Source organism: Rana temporaria, chromosome 9, assembly GCF_905171775.1.
Source record: "Rana temporaria chromosome 9, aRanTem1.1, whole genome shotgun sequence".
Lineage (NCBI taxonomy): Eukaryota > Metazoa > Chordata > Amphibia > Anura > Ranidae > Rana > Rana temporaria.
In genome coordinates this window covers 138,935,702-138,954,238 of record NC_053497.1, presented here as the reverse complement: position 1 = coordinate 138,954,238, position 18,537 = coordinate 138,935,702, and the positions used below count along the sequence as shown (strand labels likewise).

General features: G+C 44.8%; 1 protein-coding gene across 1 annotated transcript in view; it reads right to left on the bottom strand.

Moving 5' to 3' along the window:
* ABL1 (ABL proto-oncogene 1, non-receptor tyrosine kinase) overlaps window positions 1-17,348 on the bottom strand; it is a 325,871-nt gene extending 308,523 nt beyond the window's left edge. Inside the window, exons 1-2 of the mRNA XM_040324661.1 lie at window positions 17,088-17,348; window positions 15,053-15,684 (exon numbers count right to left, since the gene is read on the bottom strand). Coding sequence (XP_040180595.1) covers window positions 15,053-15,188 — 136 coding nt within the window. The 5' untranslated portion in view covers window positions 15,189-15,684; window positions 17,088-17,348. The remainder of the gene's footprint in view (window positions 1-15,052; window positions 15,685-17,087) is intronic.
* Between the last annotated feature and the right edge of the window lie 1,189 nt (window positions 17,349-18,537).

Genomic DNA, 18,537 nt, shown 5'->3' with positions numbered 1-18,537 from the left:
TGCGGAGCCTTGCCGCCATCTTTCTACACCCCACACGCCTGCACAGTAATGATAGAGTGAGAAGGGGCAAGCGGACATCTTGTTACACCCACCGGAGTTTTAGATTTCACAGGAGCTTATATGCTTTAATACAGTATCCGTTATGTGTTTAAAATAACTGTAATTTTAAACTCCGGTGGGTGTAACAATATGTCCCCTTGCCCCTTCTCACTATCACTACTGTGCAGGAGTATGGGGTGTAGCAAGATGGCAGCCACGGAACTGAGCATGTGCAGGAACGAGAGGCAGTGAATGCTGGGAGTTCAGCATTCACCAAAACAAGGAAGTAAGTGCTTGTCGGCTTCATGCCCACAAGCAAAATGGAAACGGCTTTCCTGACAAAATAAAAGATATTATTCCAGAAGGAATCACTGTGCGGATGATTAGAAACGGCAGAGAAGTGAGTAACTCATTTGATATGCTTTCAAAAATATGATGACAAAAAAAAAAAGGGGGGGGGGGGCGCGGGAGATCCGCTTTAAAACACTGTTTAAAGCAGAGCTCCACCCAAAAATGGAGCTTCCGCTTTTTCGAAACCCTCCCCTGCTCCAGTGTCACATTTGGCACCTTTAGGGGGGTAGGGGGGTGCAGATACCTGTCCAAGACACATGAGCAGTAGGGAACCGGGCAGTGAAGCCGTAACGCTTCACTTCCCAATTCCCTAACCGAGGATGGCGGCGGGGGCAGCCGGGGGACGAGCTATTGCTGGTAAGTGTCCATTTTTAAAAAGTCAGCAGCTGCAGTATTTGTTGCTGCTGGCTTTTAAAAAATATATATATATATTTAAAGCAAACTCACCCATCCATCCATATCTTTTTGTTGAGAAATCACTCTGCCTAGCATTTCTAGCTAAAACTATCTATTTCCTGGGATCCATCTGTCCTTAGCTCAGGCATGGAGGAGGGAGGGTGTGCTTAGCTGAGAGTCTCTCCTCCCCTCTTCCAGAAAGAAAAAAAAAATGTAATGAAAGCTCCTGGAATGTATGACATTTGCTTAGGCCAGAAAAAAGAAAACTGAGGAAATGTAAAATAAAATAAATAATAAAAGTTCCTATTCATTTACTAATGTTAGCAGCATAATTATTAAAAAAAGTGGAGTTCAGTTCTGCTTTAAGAATTTCACCTTTCTCAGGCAGGTCTGCTCAGACAGCTGTGTAGGCGTTATCAGTTGTGGGATTTTAGTGGGTAAGAGATTATTGTATTACTCAAGACATGCGGCTGTCAAAGCAGCTGTGGCACAAGGATACACGCGGCTGGATATGTATAGCCAAAGTCTGACAAGTTTTTTTATTACATTTAAATAAAGAAGAGTAGTTGAATATTTACAGTAGCTCATTAAAGTAACCCATGGTGAATGTGAAAAATGTACCGTACATATTTTTTTAACAAAAAGTAAGATAGCTGAAAGCCCTCAATGGTTGGAGGCACTGTGGGAAAAGCTCATGTTCAAATTAACAGAGGCACCGATATCGGTGCCTCTGTTAATTTGAACATGAGCTTTTCCCACAGTGCCTCCAACCATTGAGGGCTTTCAGCTGTCTTACTTTTCGTTAAAAAAATATGTACAAACAAACAAAATTGGCGTCCTTTTTTCCCCACAAATAGAGCTTTCTTTTGGTGGTATTTGATCACCTCTGCGGTTTTTATTTTTTGCGCTATAAACAAAAATAGAGCGACAATTTTGAAAAAAATTCAATATTTTTTACTTTTTGCTGTAATAAATATCCCCCAAAAACATATATAAAATTAATTTTTTCCTCAGTTTAGGCCGATACGTATTCTTCTACCTATTTTTGGTAAAAAAAAATCACAATAAGCGTTTATCGATTGGTTTGCGCAAAATTTATAGCGTTTACAAAATAGGGGATAGTTTTATTATTTTTATTTTTTTACTACTAATGGCGGCGTTCAGCGATTTTTTACGTGACTGCGACATTATGGCGGACACTTCGGACAATTTTGACACATTTTTGGGACCATTGTCATTTTCACAGCAAAAAATGCATTTAAATTGCATTGTTTATTGTGAAAATGACAGTTGCAGTTTGGGAGTTAACCACAGGGGGCGCTGTAGGAGTTAGGGTTCACCTAGTGTGTGTTTACAACTGTAGGGGGGGTGTGGCTGTAGGAATGACGTCATCGATCGAGTCTCCCTATATAAGGGATCAGGGCTCGACAAATCCCGGGCGCCAGGTCGCCATGGCGACTAGAAATGGGGCCCTGGCGACTTGGCTTGGAAGGGGGGGCAAAAAAAAAAAAATTTTTTTTTTGTTTTTTTTTTTGAGCTGGGGCCATCTGGTGGTGAGCCGTTGGTATTACAAGTTGTTACCACCAGATGTGTAAGCTGGCGCCATCTGGTGGTGGTTGTTGGTATTACAAGTTAAGCATTACAAGTTAAACAGCAATTCTAATGTCATTTTTCACTATTTTCACTGCCATCTTCTTCCCTCTAATTAGAACCCCCAAACATTATATATATTTTTTATCCTAACACCCTAGAGAATAAAATGGCAAACGTTGCAATACTTTCTGTCATGCCGTATTTGCGCAGCGGTCTTACAAGCGCACTTTTTTGGTGAAAAAATTACACTTTTTTTAATTAAAAAATAAGACAATAGTAAAGTTATCTCCATTTTTTTTTTAATATTATGAAAGATAATGTTACGCCGAGTAAATTCATACCCAACATGTCATGCTTCAAAATTGCGTCCGCTCGTGGAATGCAGACAAACTTTTACCCTTTAAAATCTTCATAGGCGACGTTTAAAAAAAATCTACAGGTTGCATGTTTTGAGTTACAGAGGAGGTCTAGGGCTAGAATTATTGCTCTCGCTCTACCAATCGCGGCAATACCTCACGTGTGTGGTTTGAACACCGTTTACATATGGGGGCGCTGGTCACGCATGTGTTCGCTTTCTGCGCGCAAGCTCGTCGGGACGGGGCGCGTTTTCTGGCTCCTAACTTTTTTACCTGGCTCCTAGATTCCAAGCAAATTTGTCAACCCCTGTAAGGGATCACTCGATCGATGCAGCCGCCACAGTGAAGCACGGGGAAGCCGTGTTTACATACGGCTCTCCCCGTTCTTCAGCTCTGGGGAGCGATCGCGAGGGGGCGGCTATAAACGAATAGCCGCGCCCTCGTCCCGGATCGCTCCCTGCGGGTTTCCGACCGCCGCATGTAGCGGGGGGTCCCTATCGGACCCGCGAATAGGCGGGGACGTACATGTACGCCCATATGCCTGTACGTGCCATTCTGTGGACGTACATATACATGCGGCGGTCGTTAAGTGGTTAAAGAGGACGTACAGGTACGTGCCTGTGCCCAGCCGTGCCATTCTGCCGACGTATATTGGCGTGAAGGGGTCCTTAAGTGGTTAAAGATGGATATCTCTGTTATGGCAGCAGCTAGCTCTAAGGCCCCTTTCACATTGGACCTGTAGCCGCGGTGGCGGTATATCGCCCCTAAAAAATAGCTGCGATATACCGCTGAGATTGCCGCGGGAATCGGCCGCTAGCGGTGCGGTATTAACCCCTGCTAGCAGCCGATAAAGGGTTAATACCGCCTGCAATGCGCCTCTATAGAGGCGCATTGCGGGCGGTATTGCCGCGGTTTCCCATCGTTTTCAATGGGAAGGAGCGGTGAAGGAGCGGTGAAGGAGCGGTGAAGGAGCGGTATACACGCCGCTCCTCTCACCGCTCCAAAGATGCTGCTGACAGGAGATTTTTTTGTCTCCCGCCAGCGCATTGCCTCAGTGTGAAAGCCCTCAGGCTTTCACATTGAGGTAGCTGGGCAGGAGTTTTTCAGGCGGTATAGCAGCGCTATTTTTAGCGCTGTACCGCCTGAAAAACTCCTCAATGTGAAAGGGGCCTAAGTTCCAGCAAAGTGTCAGAATATCCACTGCAATATCGCAGTCCCGCTATAAGTCACTGATCGCCACCATTACTAATATAAAAAAAATTAACAATTCCATAAATATATTCCATAGTTTGCAGACGCTGTAACTTTTGCGTAAACCAATCAATATACACTTATTGGAATTTATTTTTACCAAAAACGTAGCAGAATACATATTGGCCTAAATCTGTGAAATTTGATTTTTTTTTCATTGGATATGTTTTATATCAGGTTTTCTCTTCAAAATTATTTTATTTATTTTTTTGTTTATAGTGCAAAAAAAAACCCAGTGGTGATCAAATACCAGCAAAAGAAAGCTCTATTTGTGGGGAAAAGGGACAATTTTATTTGTGTAAAAAATTGTCAGTTAAAATAATGCAGTGCCGTATCTCACAAAAATAACCTGGTCATGAAGGGGGGGTAAATCTTCTGGAGGCCAAATAGGTAAAGCATGAATAAGGCAGTCATACAAAGCAGCGTAAAGAGAAAGAATAACCCACAATAATGACAACAGCAGAACAAGGTAATAAAGATACTCAATATTACATCTTGAAATAATATCTTCAATTATCTATTTTTTTTTTTCCCCTTATATCCTGTAAATTGCCTGTAAAAACACGCTGTTAACCTTCTGATAGAAGGATCAGCTGCCCGCAATCGTATTACACGTGTCTGACATATCACACTTCTCAATTTGTCACCGCAGCTCCGCATAGCACATCGATTTGCGCTTTGGCAGATGACTGCAAAACACAATAAAACAATAAGGTAGGTTTTAATTGAATCTGTGACGGATGGTCTTGAGAAAGACGATGGATAAGGTTTATAGTTGGAAAAGCCAGGTCTGCTGGGCTTCATGAACGCTAACACGATTACACGGGTTGCGGAAAACGCGAATCGCCGTTTCATACGGAGCAAATGGTGTTTTATAGAAGACAGGGTGCCAAGAGGCCTCAGTCGATGGAGCGGTAAAAAGAAAAACAGGGCAATAGACAGCGATGTGGAAAGGTCTTCAAATTGATCTGTCTCCAGCACAAACAATAGAAAGGTCTTTAGAGCTGAACCCCAGGATAAACAAATACCCTCCAAATCCATTCATCCTTTAATCTTCGTGTTCTTGTGTACTACACACCGTAATGCGAGGCTTTCTTCCTGGTGTGGAAAAAGCCTCTCGAGAGGGGAGGGGGCGAGCAGGAGTGTCCGGACGCCCACTAACACACAGCTTCTTTCTCTATCTGCAAAGTAGAGAGTGTCCTGACTTGCCTGCTCACCCCCTCAAGAGGCTTTCTCCACACCAGGGAGAAAGACTCACATTACTGTGTGGAGTTACAGACAGAAGAACAGGAAGTGAGGATTTCTCAGAAGAAATAAGGACATTTAAAAGCAAAATGGAAGGATGAGGTAAGTGAAGGAGGACGGCACTAAGGTAAAGGAAGATATTTAGGGAGAAATTTTTTTTCCTTTACAACCCCTTTTACTGTCACCACTGACGATTACATTGGTAGCTTTATGGAGTTTTACACAAACTCACAGCACTGGAGTGTGTTTAAATCTGACGAGCTGACTGTCTACAATCAGATAGAAGCAATCCAACTAGGGATGCACCGATACTTTCTTTAGTACTTACCGATAACCAATGCAACTGTTTTGTTTATACTTCAGCTTAAATTCTTTTATAATATAAAAGTATAAATAAATGTTTTAAAAAATTTAGCTTTTTTCAATATGAAAAGATAAAAAGATATCAAACGAACAGCAAAAAAATAAATACGTTTTAATTATCAAAAAAATAAAAAAAAAGCAGCAAAAAAAATAAAAATAAAAATAGAGAATAAGGAGTTAAGACTTGTTAGAAAAAAATTAAGGGGTTAAACAGAGAAACATTTAACTACTTGAGGCCCGCGCTATAGCCGAATGACGGCTTCAGCGCGGACCTGAAAATCCAGGAGGAGGTCATTTGACGTCCTCCCCTTTCCTCGTTTCCCGAGCGCACAGCGGGGAAATTCTGTGCTGGCCGTGTCCCTTGGACACAGCCAATCACAGATCGCCGTGAACGGCCAATCGGAGTGGCTATTTGGTATGCGATCTGTGCGGCCAATGAGAGATGATCTCAAATGTAAACATATGAGATCATTTCTCATGGCCGGCTCACAGAGAGACAGCGTCCAGTCAGGGAGAGACGAGACCAATCTGTGTCCCTTATACATAGGGACACAGATCGGTCACCTCCCCCAGTCAGTCCCCTCCGCACACAGTTAGAACATTATTCAGGGTACACATTTAACCCCTTCCTCACCCCCTAGTGTTAACCCCTTCAATGCCAGTCACATTTATACAGTAATTAGTGCATTTTTATAGCACTGATCGCAGTATAAATGTGAATGGTGCCAAAAATGTGTCAAAAGTGTCCGCCATAATGTCGCAGTCCCAATAAAAAAAAAAAAAAAAAAAACGCAGATCGCCACCATTACTAGAAAAAAAAAAAATAATTCTGTCCCCTATTTTGTAGGCGCTATAACTTTTGTGCAAACTAGTCGCTTATTGCGATTTTTTTTTTACCAAAAATATATAGAACAATATGTATCGGCCTAGACTGAGAAAAAAAAAAAGTTTTTTAAAAAAAAAATTGGGCTATTTATTATAGCAACAAGTAAAAAATAGTGTTTTTTTTTCAAAATTGACGCTCTTTTTTGTTTATAGTGCAAAAAATAAAAACCGCAGAGGTGACAAATACCACCAAAAGAAAGCTCTACTTGTGGGGACGTCAATTTTGTTTGGGAGCCACGTCGCACGACCGCGCAAATGTCAGTTAAAGCGACGCAGTGCCGGAAGCTGAAATTTCACCTGGGAAGGAGGGAGGTATATGTGCCCAGTAAGCAAGTGGTTAATTAAATAAAAAACAAAACACACACCACATTTTTTTTTTTACTTGACAGGTTACTTTAAATTGACTTGGCAGATCAAAGTTGATCCCTTTGATCTGCAGATGAAGAAAAACCATAAAGCTTCTTTCACACCTAAGCATTGGGGGCGTCGGCGGTAAACCCCGCTATTTTTAGCGGTGCTTTACCGTCTTTTTTGCAGTGCTTTTCGGGCCGCCAGCGGAATGCTTTTAACCCCGGCTAGGGGCAGAAAAAGCATTGATTTCAATGGGCAGGTGGGCACTGCAAAGATGTGGCTAGCAGGACTTTTTTTTACCATCCTGCCAGCGCATTGGAGTGAAAGGAGAGGCTCTTTCAGCGTTATAGCGCCTGCAAAGCGTCTCCGTGTGAAAGAAGCATGTGATAGAAATAGAAACAATGTTTCTTTTTATCAGTGTTGCGGGCTGCTTTTTTTTTTTTTTTGACAGCTCCAATTGCCGGGACTTAGTTTACACTTCAGCTGTCAACAGGGGAACCCCACTGACAGCTTAATGAGTAATCGGTTAAGGACGAGGTAGCCCCACAACCGATAATTGACAGCTTTTTTTTTTCTTTATACATTTCAACTGTCAGTGGGGGAATTCCACTGTCGGCTAAAGGAACCGAGCCTGAAAAGTTCAGGTTTCAGGTATCGGAGCATTTGCACAAGTACTGATACTCGTGCAAATGCTTAGGATCTGTATGGGTGCGACCCGAGATCCAACCAAAAGATCTGTGTTCCATTTATTTAACTGGAGGATAGGTTAGGCATCAGGGGTGTTTTAGACAACAGATGTCTTATTAAAGAGAACCTGTCAAAAAAAGCAAGCAACGTATAGGGGACTTTTTGTCCCCGATGCGATGAAAAAAGTTTAGTAAAAAATAAATAAAAAGTGTAAAAAATGTTTTATTTCATCCAAGCATTTAAAATCCCCCCATATAGACTTGTATGAACAAATATCCACACCCTAGGGGCGCCTACGCATAACACTGCACACACAGGAGTGACAGCAATAATTCGTGCACGTGCCGCTATTGGCTGCATAGCGAGATGACGTATAGCTACGTGATCTCGCGCAGCTGAGCCGACCCTGCCGCCGTATAACTGCGGCGGCTGGTTGGCAAGTAGTTAAGAACACACACTGGAGGTGTATAAAGTAAACGTGCACTTAACCACTTAAGGACTGCCGAACGCCGATATACGTCGGCAGAATGGCACGGCTGGGCACAGGCACGTACAGGTATGCCGCCTTTAAGAGCCTAGCCGCCGGGGCGCAAACGCGACCCGGTCCGAAGCTCTGTGACCGTACCCGATCGCCGCCGGTGTCCCGCGATCGGTTACAGGAGCTGAACGGGGAGAGGTATGTGTAAACACACCTTCCCCATTCTTCACTGTGGCAATGTCAGTGATCGTCTGTTCCCTGAAATAGGGAACAACGATCACTGACTGCACATGTCCAGCCCCGCCCCCCCCCCTACAGTTAGAAACATTTGAGGTCACCCCTAACCCCTTCAGTGCCCCCTAGTGGTTAACGCCTAAACTGCAATTATCATTTTCACAGTAATCATTTTTATAGCACTTTCCGTTCTAGTTTTAGTTTTGTTTATAGCGCAAAAAATAAAAACCGCAGAGGTGATCAAATACCACCAAAAGAAATCTCTATTTGTGGGATAAAAAGACGCCAATTTTGTTTGGGATCCACGTCGCACGCCTGCACAATAGTCAGTTAAATCGACGCAGTGCTGAATCGCAAAAACTGGCCAGGTCCTTTACCTGCATAATGGAACTAAATGAATAGGAAGCATGACGGTCATGGCACAGGGATGCTACCTGAAGTTGGGCTAAGTCTTTAAAAGGTTTTTGTAATGGATGATACAAAATGTTGTTTGAAAGCTCATTATCTCCTACTTGTGTGCTAATTTCTCCATGGACTAATTATCACAGCTTATTCCTGGATCAGTCACAGCAAAGCCATAAATTCAGTCACTATCACTGTCCCAAAGTCAGACCAAAAAGACAAATACAACCGGTTTTTCTTTTTTACTTATAAAAATATTGAATTGAAAGGAGGATCATAAAAACAAATGTTAAAGTGTTACTAAACCCAGGACTGTGTATTCTCTATATCTGATCTCCCACAGTCCATAGCACATGGAAATTCAATTATTTTAGTAAATATAAACTGCTAAATACTTTTTCTCATCAGCAGTACATAGCAGTCTTGTGGCTTCTATCAGTCCCTGGTTAAAGCCTGTAGGAGTTTTCATCTCTGACTGCCCTATGAAGCTGCAGGACTCCTGAACCTCTGTCTGGACAGTGCTGGTCACACGCACCCTTCCAAAAAAACCTTCTCTAGCAATACACAACAAACTGAGCACGTGCAGAGTGCCTCCAAGGCTCTAAACTATCACAAGATAGATCGGGGACTGTGGACAAACGGGAGGATCAAGCATCTATTTACACAATGCAGAGAATTAACCCCTTAGGTTCCACAGCGAGTATAACAAGCATGCTTTACTGCATTTACAGACTGATTTTACTGTTGTGAGTTTAATAACACTATAAAAAATAAAAGTAAAGAGGAGCACTTTAGGGAACATACAAGTGAATAAAAGTTGGCCATACATTTTAAAATGTTCTTGTCCGATTTACAGGTACAATGTACCTTTAGATTTACTGAAACCATTGAATGCGAGTTCAAACCTATAAGGCAGACCCGGGTGAAATCATAGAAACCATATAATCACACCACATAATTATGACCAAATAGGCTAAAGCTGAAAATGTACGATTTAATATAGGTATCCAATCAGCCTCCATCTGCCACACAATATGATGAATTCCATCTTGGGGCAGCATAAGGAAATAGTTACAGCACTTCCCCATGTCATATTGGAATAGAATCCCAATCGTGTAGGTTGGAAAATGTCTCAGAACTGCCGTATTCTACCAACATGGACAAATTCATAACACTTATGGCCGCCAAAGAAAGAAAAAAGAATCAGCTGATATTCCACACTACGTTTTTGCATGTGGGGGAAAAAAATCAATAGTTGCAATCAGGAGGTAAAAATAGGCAGTTTACTGCCCTCTAAACCTTACACAGCCCCCGGAGGGGGTGATACAAATCGCAGCCCTGGTAAAAAAGTACACACTGTTGAGTTTGGTGGCAGCACTGCTGTTAACGATTCTTTCAAGTGAATGGGGCCACCCTGCTACCATATTGCCTGCCAGCCACCTGTAAACTGCTTTCCAAAATGTGATCTATTGAAGATCGCATCTCCAAATGACAGCAAAGGCTGCTGCGTGTGTAAACAACACGATTCTACTGCTGTGCCCTGAGTTCCCTATTCTGTCAGATGAATTTTTATTGTTTGGAATGTCAAAGCAGAGCTCCACCCAAAAGGGGGAAGTTCCACTTGTTCACACCCTCTCCCGCATTTGCCACTTTTTTCGGGGGGGGGTCTGGTTTTGCCACGTCTGGTTTACCACGACAATCTCCGAACATTTCCGGACCCTCCTTCCCCCTGCTGCACACACAGGTCCCAGAAGCCGTTGGGACCATTCCGAACACGCAGCGAGACTCACGGATGCGCAGTACAAAAGCCAGATTCCCTTACGAACAGTGAAGTCCCGCTGATCGGAACCCTCCCCCCCTCCGGTGTCACATTTGACACCTTTCAGGGGGAGGGGGGTGCAGATACCTGTCTAAAGACAGGTATTTGCTTTCTTGTGAAAAAAAAAAGACAGGTATTTGCATTCACGGCAAAAGACGGGCATTTCATCACATCCCGTCGCCCAAGTTGTGTGCTGGGAACACTCGGCTCCCAGCACACAGCGGGAGCCAATCGGCGGGCGCTGCGCGACTCGCGCATGCGCCGTAGGGAACCGGGCAGTGAAGCCGGAGCGCTTCACTTCCTGGTTCCCTCACCGTGGATGGAGGGGGGAGCAGCAGGGTGACTAGCGATCGCTCGTCATCTGCTGCGGACGCCGCTGGACTCCAGGACAGGTAAGTGTCCGGATATTAAAAGTCAGCAGCTGCAGTATTTGTAGCTGCTGGCTTTTAATATTTTTTTTCCAGGGAAATTCCGCTTTAAAGTAGAACTATAGGCTACACTTTATTTTTAATTGTGGATACATTAAGGGGGGGGGGTTAGAGCCCCTGTCAGTTTATTTTTGACCATCCCCATCCCATTGCAGAGATTTCCCTTCACTTCCTACCCCATAGCCAAACAGGAAGTGAGAGGAAATCTATGCAAATTAAGGGAATTCATTGCCCCCCCCAACCGGCCCTCAGAACTAGTGTCCCCACTTAATTTTTTTAGGGGGCGAATCTTAAACAGAAAGGTGCGTGACCTTGCCAGGAAGGGGCGTGTCATATTCAAATTAGGGGGTGCGCGAGTTTAGTCAGGCCTAGGGCAGCACAAAAACTAAATACACCTCTGCTTTTAGCCCACATTCACATTGGACCGATTTGACACGTCGAATTGTATGCCATATCGGAAACCTATTGTCGGCAATGGCAATGTCCGAACTGGTGCAACACCGACAAAAGTAGTTTCTGCACTATTTTTGGCAACTTCGGGGGCGATTTCAATAGACATCTGTGTATGAACCTGCATCGATTTCAGTCAAATCGTCCCTTGAAGTCAGACTGAAATGCCAGTTTGAAATCGTGAAAGTTCAGCTAAACTGGCATGATTTCAAACCTGCCCTCAGTGTGAACATGTGGTGTGTTTGGGGCATGCAGAGGAGTCAAGTTGGGAGCAGGGTCTGTGACTGTGCAACTGCTGCATCCCAATTGACACCAATCAGATGGTTTGCCAGGGGATGCACAAAACACCTGCACATCGCCATATGGGTCAACATGGCCCTCTATGGGCATAAGCATTGTACGTCCCGTGTGAACAAGGCCTTACAAGAATTCATCTCTTTCCATAAACACTGGAAAGCCAAGAAAACAAAGCATTGCAAAACACTATTAACAAATTCATACACAACTGTAAAATGTTATGCAACTCACTTTATTGGAGAACTTCTGCTGGATGTGAAACTTTTGTAATGTCCGCATGAAACATTTCACATACCAAAGAGACTTTTAAGGTTTATACAATAATGAAAAAAGAGATACTGGACAGCACAGCGGCTTAGAGATTAGCACGTCTCCTTGCAGCACCGGGGTCCTCAGTTTACATTCCAACATCACTACCTGCCTGGAATTTGCATGTTCTCCCTGTGCGTGCGTGGATTTCCTCCGGGTACTCCGGTTTCCTCCCACACTCCAAAGACATGCTGGTAGGTTAACTGGCTCTATGTGTATGTATGCATGTGAAGTAGTGACCAGTATGTGCTATATAAATTTCTGTAGTAGATCTCCAATTATCTATTATGGGTTACAGCACATTATTAATCTTAGCACCATTTCCAACACCTGGCCTGCTAAAAATATTTAAAGTGTGAGGGTAGCCCGGGGGAGTGGAAAAATCAGGCAGAGGGGCGAGTTTACATTGTCGCAGCCATGACGCTTGGTTACGTGGGAAACTTATTCTGCCATGTGGAGTTTGACAGGTGGCACCGCCATTAGATGACAAGTACATTCCTACAGAGCATGAAGGAACACACCAGGTGCTCCAAGAAACACCCAAACTGGTAGGCTTACCCTTTAGGCCTCATGCACACTGGGCGCTTTTGACGCTGCTCTTAGGAGGAGGCATTTTTTTTCTTGCCTCTAAAACACTCTCAATGTTAGCCTATGTGTCCATACCTACACAGGCACCCCTCCCCCCCCCCCCCCGGGAGAACACAATGGCTCTGTGGGAGGGGATTCCCCCCACCCCAATAACACAGAGACCCATTTCACACTGCCGCGACTTAAAAGTTGCGCGATTTTAGGGAATGCCTGTGTAAACTTGAGATCTATGCACCTCAACTCGCATGAAAGTCAGACCAAAGTAGTGCAGGAACTACTTTGAAGTCGGCACAACCTGAAATCGCACAGATATGAATTTGTTACCATTGGAAATCATGGGGAAAGACTTGTCATGCGGCCTTGCAGTCCCAAGTCCCAGGACAAGTTGCACAAGTGTTGGAGAAATCAAGCGGTTTTTTTCCCTGCAACCCGTGCTTGGGCAGTCTGACAAGTTTTAAAACATTCTATCAGTGGAATGTAAAGTCTAAACACTGTAGCCATTTGTCTTTTACATCAAAGGAATAGACTTCTGTATGGAAATTAGGAACGTTTAAACACTTAGACACCAAACCTTTTTAGGACAGTAGTAGTTTTCAAGAAAATTACTTAGAACCCCCAAACATTATAATTATATATATATATATATATATATATATATATATATATATATATATATATACGCGTGCTCCAACAGGTTTCTAATATTTCCCACTCTCAGAACAGTTTTTTTGACTTGACATGCGCTCAATTTGTGCCCAACAAATAGGAATGAGCTCAGGTGTTTAGAGACACATGTCCAAGCCCGTGTGAGTTATCTTGCCAGGAAGCGGTCAAAGCAGAGAGCCAATCATAGGCAGCGGAGGCCTGCCCTGCCCCTGCACTTATACAAGCTCCTCGTAGACATGTGGCTGCAGGTCAGGGAAGGCCTCCACCACCTATGATTGGTTGTCTGCTTTCTGGTGGGATAGCTCAGGCAAGTTCAGACTTGTGTTCAAACCTGCTGGAGCTCATCCCTGCTCACAAGTGCAGAGCCACCTTCGCCCAGCTACATTGGGCTGTGCTGGACAGTTCGTTAGCACTTTTGAAAAGACTAAAATACATTTCATTGTGATCAGCAAAAAAGCCATTAATGCATGCACAAAGTTACATCACTTTTCACAAGTTTCAATGAACCTTAAAGCGGAGGTTCACCAAAAAACAAGTATCTAACATTACATTCAGTATACCTCAAACATGTACAATATGCCGGTGTTTTTTTTGGGGGGTGTACATATGGTATTATTGGTATTTTCCTCCCGGCTTCCGGGTACTCGCTCCCACGGGACTGGGCGTTCCTGTGCAGTGCCGCAATGTCATCTGGGACTTCGCCCATATGATTGACGTGCCCGAGAAAAACTCCCCCCGGCGGATAAGGCGCGTCACGACTTTCCGAAAGTAGCCGAACCGCGAGTCGGCTCTATACAGTGTCTGTGCACCGACAAGGAGCCGTGTAGAGCTGACTGCGCATGCGCCGTATAGAGCCGACTCGCGGTTCGGCTACTTTCGGAAAGTCGCGACGCGCCTTATCCGCCGCTGGGAGTTTTTCTCAGGCACGTCAATCATATGGGCGAAGTCCCAGATGACACTGCGGCACTGCACAGGAACGCCCAGTCCCGCGGGAGCGAGTACCCAGAAGCCGGGAGGAAAATACAGATAATACCGTATGTACACCCCCCAAAAAAAAAAAACACTGGCAAACTGTACATGTTTGAGGTATACTGAATGTAATGTTAGATACTTGTTTTTTGGGTGAACCTCCGCTTTAATAAGCAGAAGACTGAGGAGTGCAAACTGTGCTGACTGCAGGCAGGGCTCCTAAGGATGAGCTCCGGCGTGTTCTCATAGAACACGTGCAGAGCAAGCTAGGAAGTCGGCACCCGCTGCAGAGATCGGAAAATGTCTGCCTGGCTGCGATTAGCGCAGCGCGGGTGCCGACTTCCTGGCGGGCTCTGCACGTGTTCTATGCGAACACGCCGGAGCTCATCCTTACTCCTAACACAGCAGTCTAAACACCTCAGGGCAAATCAACCTCTGCTTTGTGTTACATTTATTCCTTTAGTTCAGGGATAGGCAATTAGCGGACCTCCAGCTGTTGCAAAACTACAAGTCCCATCATGCCTCTGCCTCTGGGTGTCATGTTTGTGGCTGTCAGAGTCTTGCTATGCCTCATGGGACTTGTAGTTCTGCAGCAGCTGGAGGTCCTCTAATTGCATATCAGTGCTTTAGTTCATCACATTTCATCCACAAAAGCCCCCCTTTTCCACTATACAAATTCTACCATTTTTTTGCTAAACGAATAATTGTCACCGAGGAAAGCCTGCAGCCCTCAAGTTTTATAGAAGGTTCAAGTGTTAAAATGTATTGCAAACCACTGCAGTAAGAACGACGGCCAATGAAGAATCGATGTATTGTTATCCACACTCCATATTACCACTGAAATATGTTAATTTGCGAAGGCACATCAACACCCAACATGGGCACATTTTCTTACCATGTTCCACAAAAACATTGCAGGGAGGACCCCCGTGTCTGGTGGCATCCTTCTTCCCGACTCCTTTAATAAAGGGTAAGGCAGGCAGACTTGGCCTCCTTTGGTCCCCAAGCACTTTTCCAGGCTGCTGACCCATAGGACGAAGCGATACTCTTCAGTTAGTAATAAATAAAAGCACTTTGCACTGAGAATAGTGTGGTCTTCACAGCATCCAGTATTCCTACAGGTTAACAAATGTCCTTTCAGTCCACTGAGAAAAGTCAGTAAAAATACAAAAAGAGGAAGTATCTTCTTTTTTTTTCTTCTCGTCTTGTATAACTTGTTACTCTTTGGTAGGAGGATGTGGTTTGTGTGTTAAATATATAAAATCGTTCATAATCCTCAAAATAAAAGCACGAGAATTGCAAGAAATTGTAACGTTTGGTGAAATAAAAAGATTGCAACGTTAGTTGGTGCTGCAGATAAAGTGACAAGTCGTGAGTCAATCAATAGAAAAGGCGGACAGGGATTAGAGGAGTCCTATTGCTTGGTTCTTGCATAGACTGTAAATCCAGGTTTTCAAGTAGGAGTCTTGGCTCAAGTCATGGTCGTTCAGCACCGGTGACACCCGGGGGGGTCCAGAAATAAAGGAGCTGTGTAGAAGATATGATAAAAAACGTATAGGGGCAGGTTATCAGGTCTGGATAATATCTTCTGAAAAGAACAGCCTCGGGGAGTCTGGAGAAGACAGGAGATTGTATGAAAGTGGTTGGTACCTGTCTATGGGGGGATGGGGGGACCCGTAGCAATTTAGTAAACACAATACAGGACCAGCTTATGGACTATTGTTTTGTAAGAGAGAATTTAGGGGGCAACTTTTGGTTATGCCAGCACTTTATATGGGTATTTAGAGGAAATACAGTGAACGTAGATGGCTTTTGGTACAGATAAATGGATTTGGGGCACTTTAGCAAGTATAAGGTCAGCTTGGAAGACTAGTTACAAGGACAGCGCCAATGATTAGACACACGTTAGAGGCTACATAGGCAGGAGGTGAACAGGGGGAGACTTTAGATAGTGTAGGGGCAATTTAGAAGGCTACGGGGTATAAAGATCAATAAGACCCTTGGTGAGATGGGACAGTTCTGAAGCCTGGAGACACTTCAGTGATATGGACGGTAGAGATAATTAGGGGCACTTTGGGGGGGTTACAGAGACAGCAAAGAGCACTAGGGATGCTTTATTGGGGTAGTATGGAGAATCAGAGGTACTTTAATGGGGTACAGGGGAAGTACAGAATATTAGGGCACGTTAGCGGGTGTGGGGTGATCTAGATGATTATGGACACTTTAGGGAGTACAAGGGCTGTATAGTGGACAGGGGGCACTGTAAGGTATACAGGGGCACTACAGAGGACTAGGGGGGGGCTTTAGGGTGTAAAAGGGCAGTACTGTATGGATGCAGTATAGAGGACAGGGGGCAGTAAAAGATATATGAGGGTAATACAGAGAACTGGGTGGAGTGCAGAGAGGGGGAGTATAGGGTGTATGAGTACAGAAGATAGGGGGGCAGTATGGGATGTATAAGTACAGTACAGGGGGCAGTATAAGGTCTATGGGGTTATTACAGAAGATAGGGGGGCAGTATAAGGTCTATGGGGTTATTACAGAAGATAGGGGGGCAGTATAAGGTCTATGGGGTTATTACAGAAGACAGGGGGCAGTATAAGGTCTATGGGGTTATTACATTAAACAGGGGGCAGTATAGGGTGTATGAGTACAGTACAGAATATAGGGGGGCAGTATAGGGTGTGTGAGTACAGTACAGAAGATAGGGGGGCAGTATGGGATGTATGAGTACAGTACAGAAGATAGGGGGCAGTATAAGGTCTATGGGGTTATTACAGAAGATAGGGGGCAGTATAGGGTGTATGAATACAGTACAGAAGACAGGGGGCAGTATAGGGTGTATGAAGGTAATAGAGAACACTGAGGACACTTCAGCAGATTCGGGAACCCCCCGAGCAGCACACAGAGCCCTGACACCCCGCTGTCACCTCCTTGGTCATTCCAATAGTCGGGGCTTCACCAGCCCCCTGCGGTCTCCGTCATGTCAGGGGGCTGGGAGCTGCTGAGGAGGGAACTGAAGCCCTGACAGGAATCCCGGCTCCGGCCGCACGTACACAGTCCCCTTCCGGAGCCGCCGGGACTCAGCACCCCCGGGGGTGTCAGCGGCAGGCAGATACAACCCTATCCACCGCCATGATGGGCCCTGGCCGCTACTACCGCTGCCCTGGGAGACGCTGTGACGTACGTGACGACACTTCCGCACACAGGTTGGAGTCGGGCAGAGGTGATTGGAGGCGCATGCGCAGCGCGAGGACAGGCTGGAGCAGCGCTGCTCCCTGTCACTGTGTGTAGGTCTGTGTAGGAAATTGCTGCTAATCACGTTGTGCATACCTACATTCTCATACATTTTAAAGCGGGAGTTCACCCTAAAAAAAAATTTAAGATTAGATTCATGCTCATTTTGTCTAGGGGAATCGGGTAGTTTTTTTAAAAACGAAGCAGTACTTACCGTTTTAGAGAGCGATCTTCTCCGCCGCTTCCGGGTATGGGCTGCGGGACTGGGCGTTCCTTCTTGATTGACAGGCTTCCGACAGGCTTCCGACGGTCGCATCTATCGCGTCACGAGTAGCCGAAAGAAGCCAAACATCGGTGCAGCTCTATACGGCGCCTGTTCCGCTACGTTCGGAAAATTGTGACGCGATGTATGCGACCGTCGGAAGACTGTCAATCAAGAAGGAACGCCCAGTCCCGCAGCCCATACCCGGAAGCGGCGGAGAAGATGTATCTCTAAAACGGCAAGTACGGCTTCGATTTTAAAAAAACTACCCGATTCCCCTTGACAAAATGAGTCTCAATCTAATCTTAAAAATTGTCATTTCCGGGTGAACCTCCACTTTAAGATTCCAGAAGTAGCAGTATGTCAGTTTATCTAAAACCAGCACCCTTTAGGTTTAGTAGGGAGGAGAACCCTTTCAGTTTTGTTTGCGCTAGAGAGATTCAACGTACTTTTCCATTACCAAAAAGAAAGGTGACCGACACCCATTAAAGGAACAGGAAGTGAGGGGAAACATATCAATGGGGACACCTGTTTTATTGGAAGCCACCTAAAGCCAGGATCACGTTTTCTTACAACATATGGTGCCAGAACCCACACACATAAAGATACAAGGGTGTATCAGGAGTCCGACCGAAGCATATATAAACCCAGGAACAAAAACTGATAATATTGTTGTTTAGCGGTCATTAGAGCTGCTCTAGTCTTCTGTTTTTACACATTTTAACCTGGTAATGCACCAGTTACCACACTTCCTGTCTGAGGGTGAGAAGTAGAGCAGAAGCGATGCTGACTGACAGGCAGCATCGCTCTGCTCGGGGAGGAGTGAGAGGAGAACATCGGTTGTGTTCGGTGGCTCGGTTCTCAGTGCAGAGACGCTGATG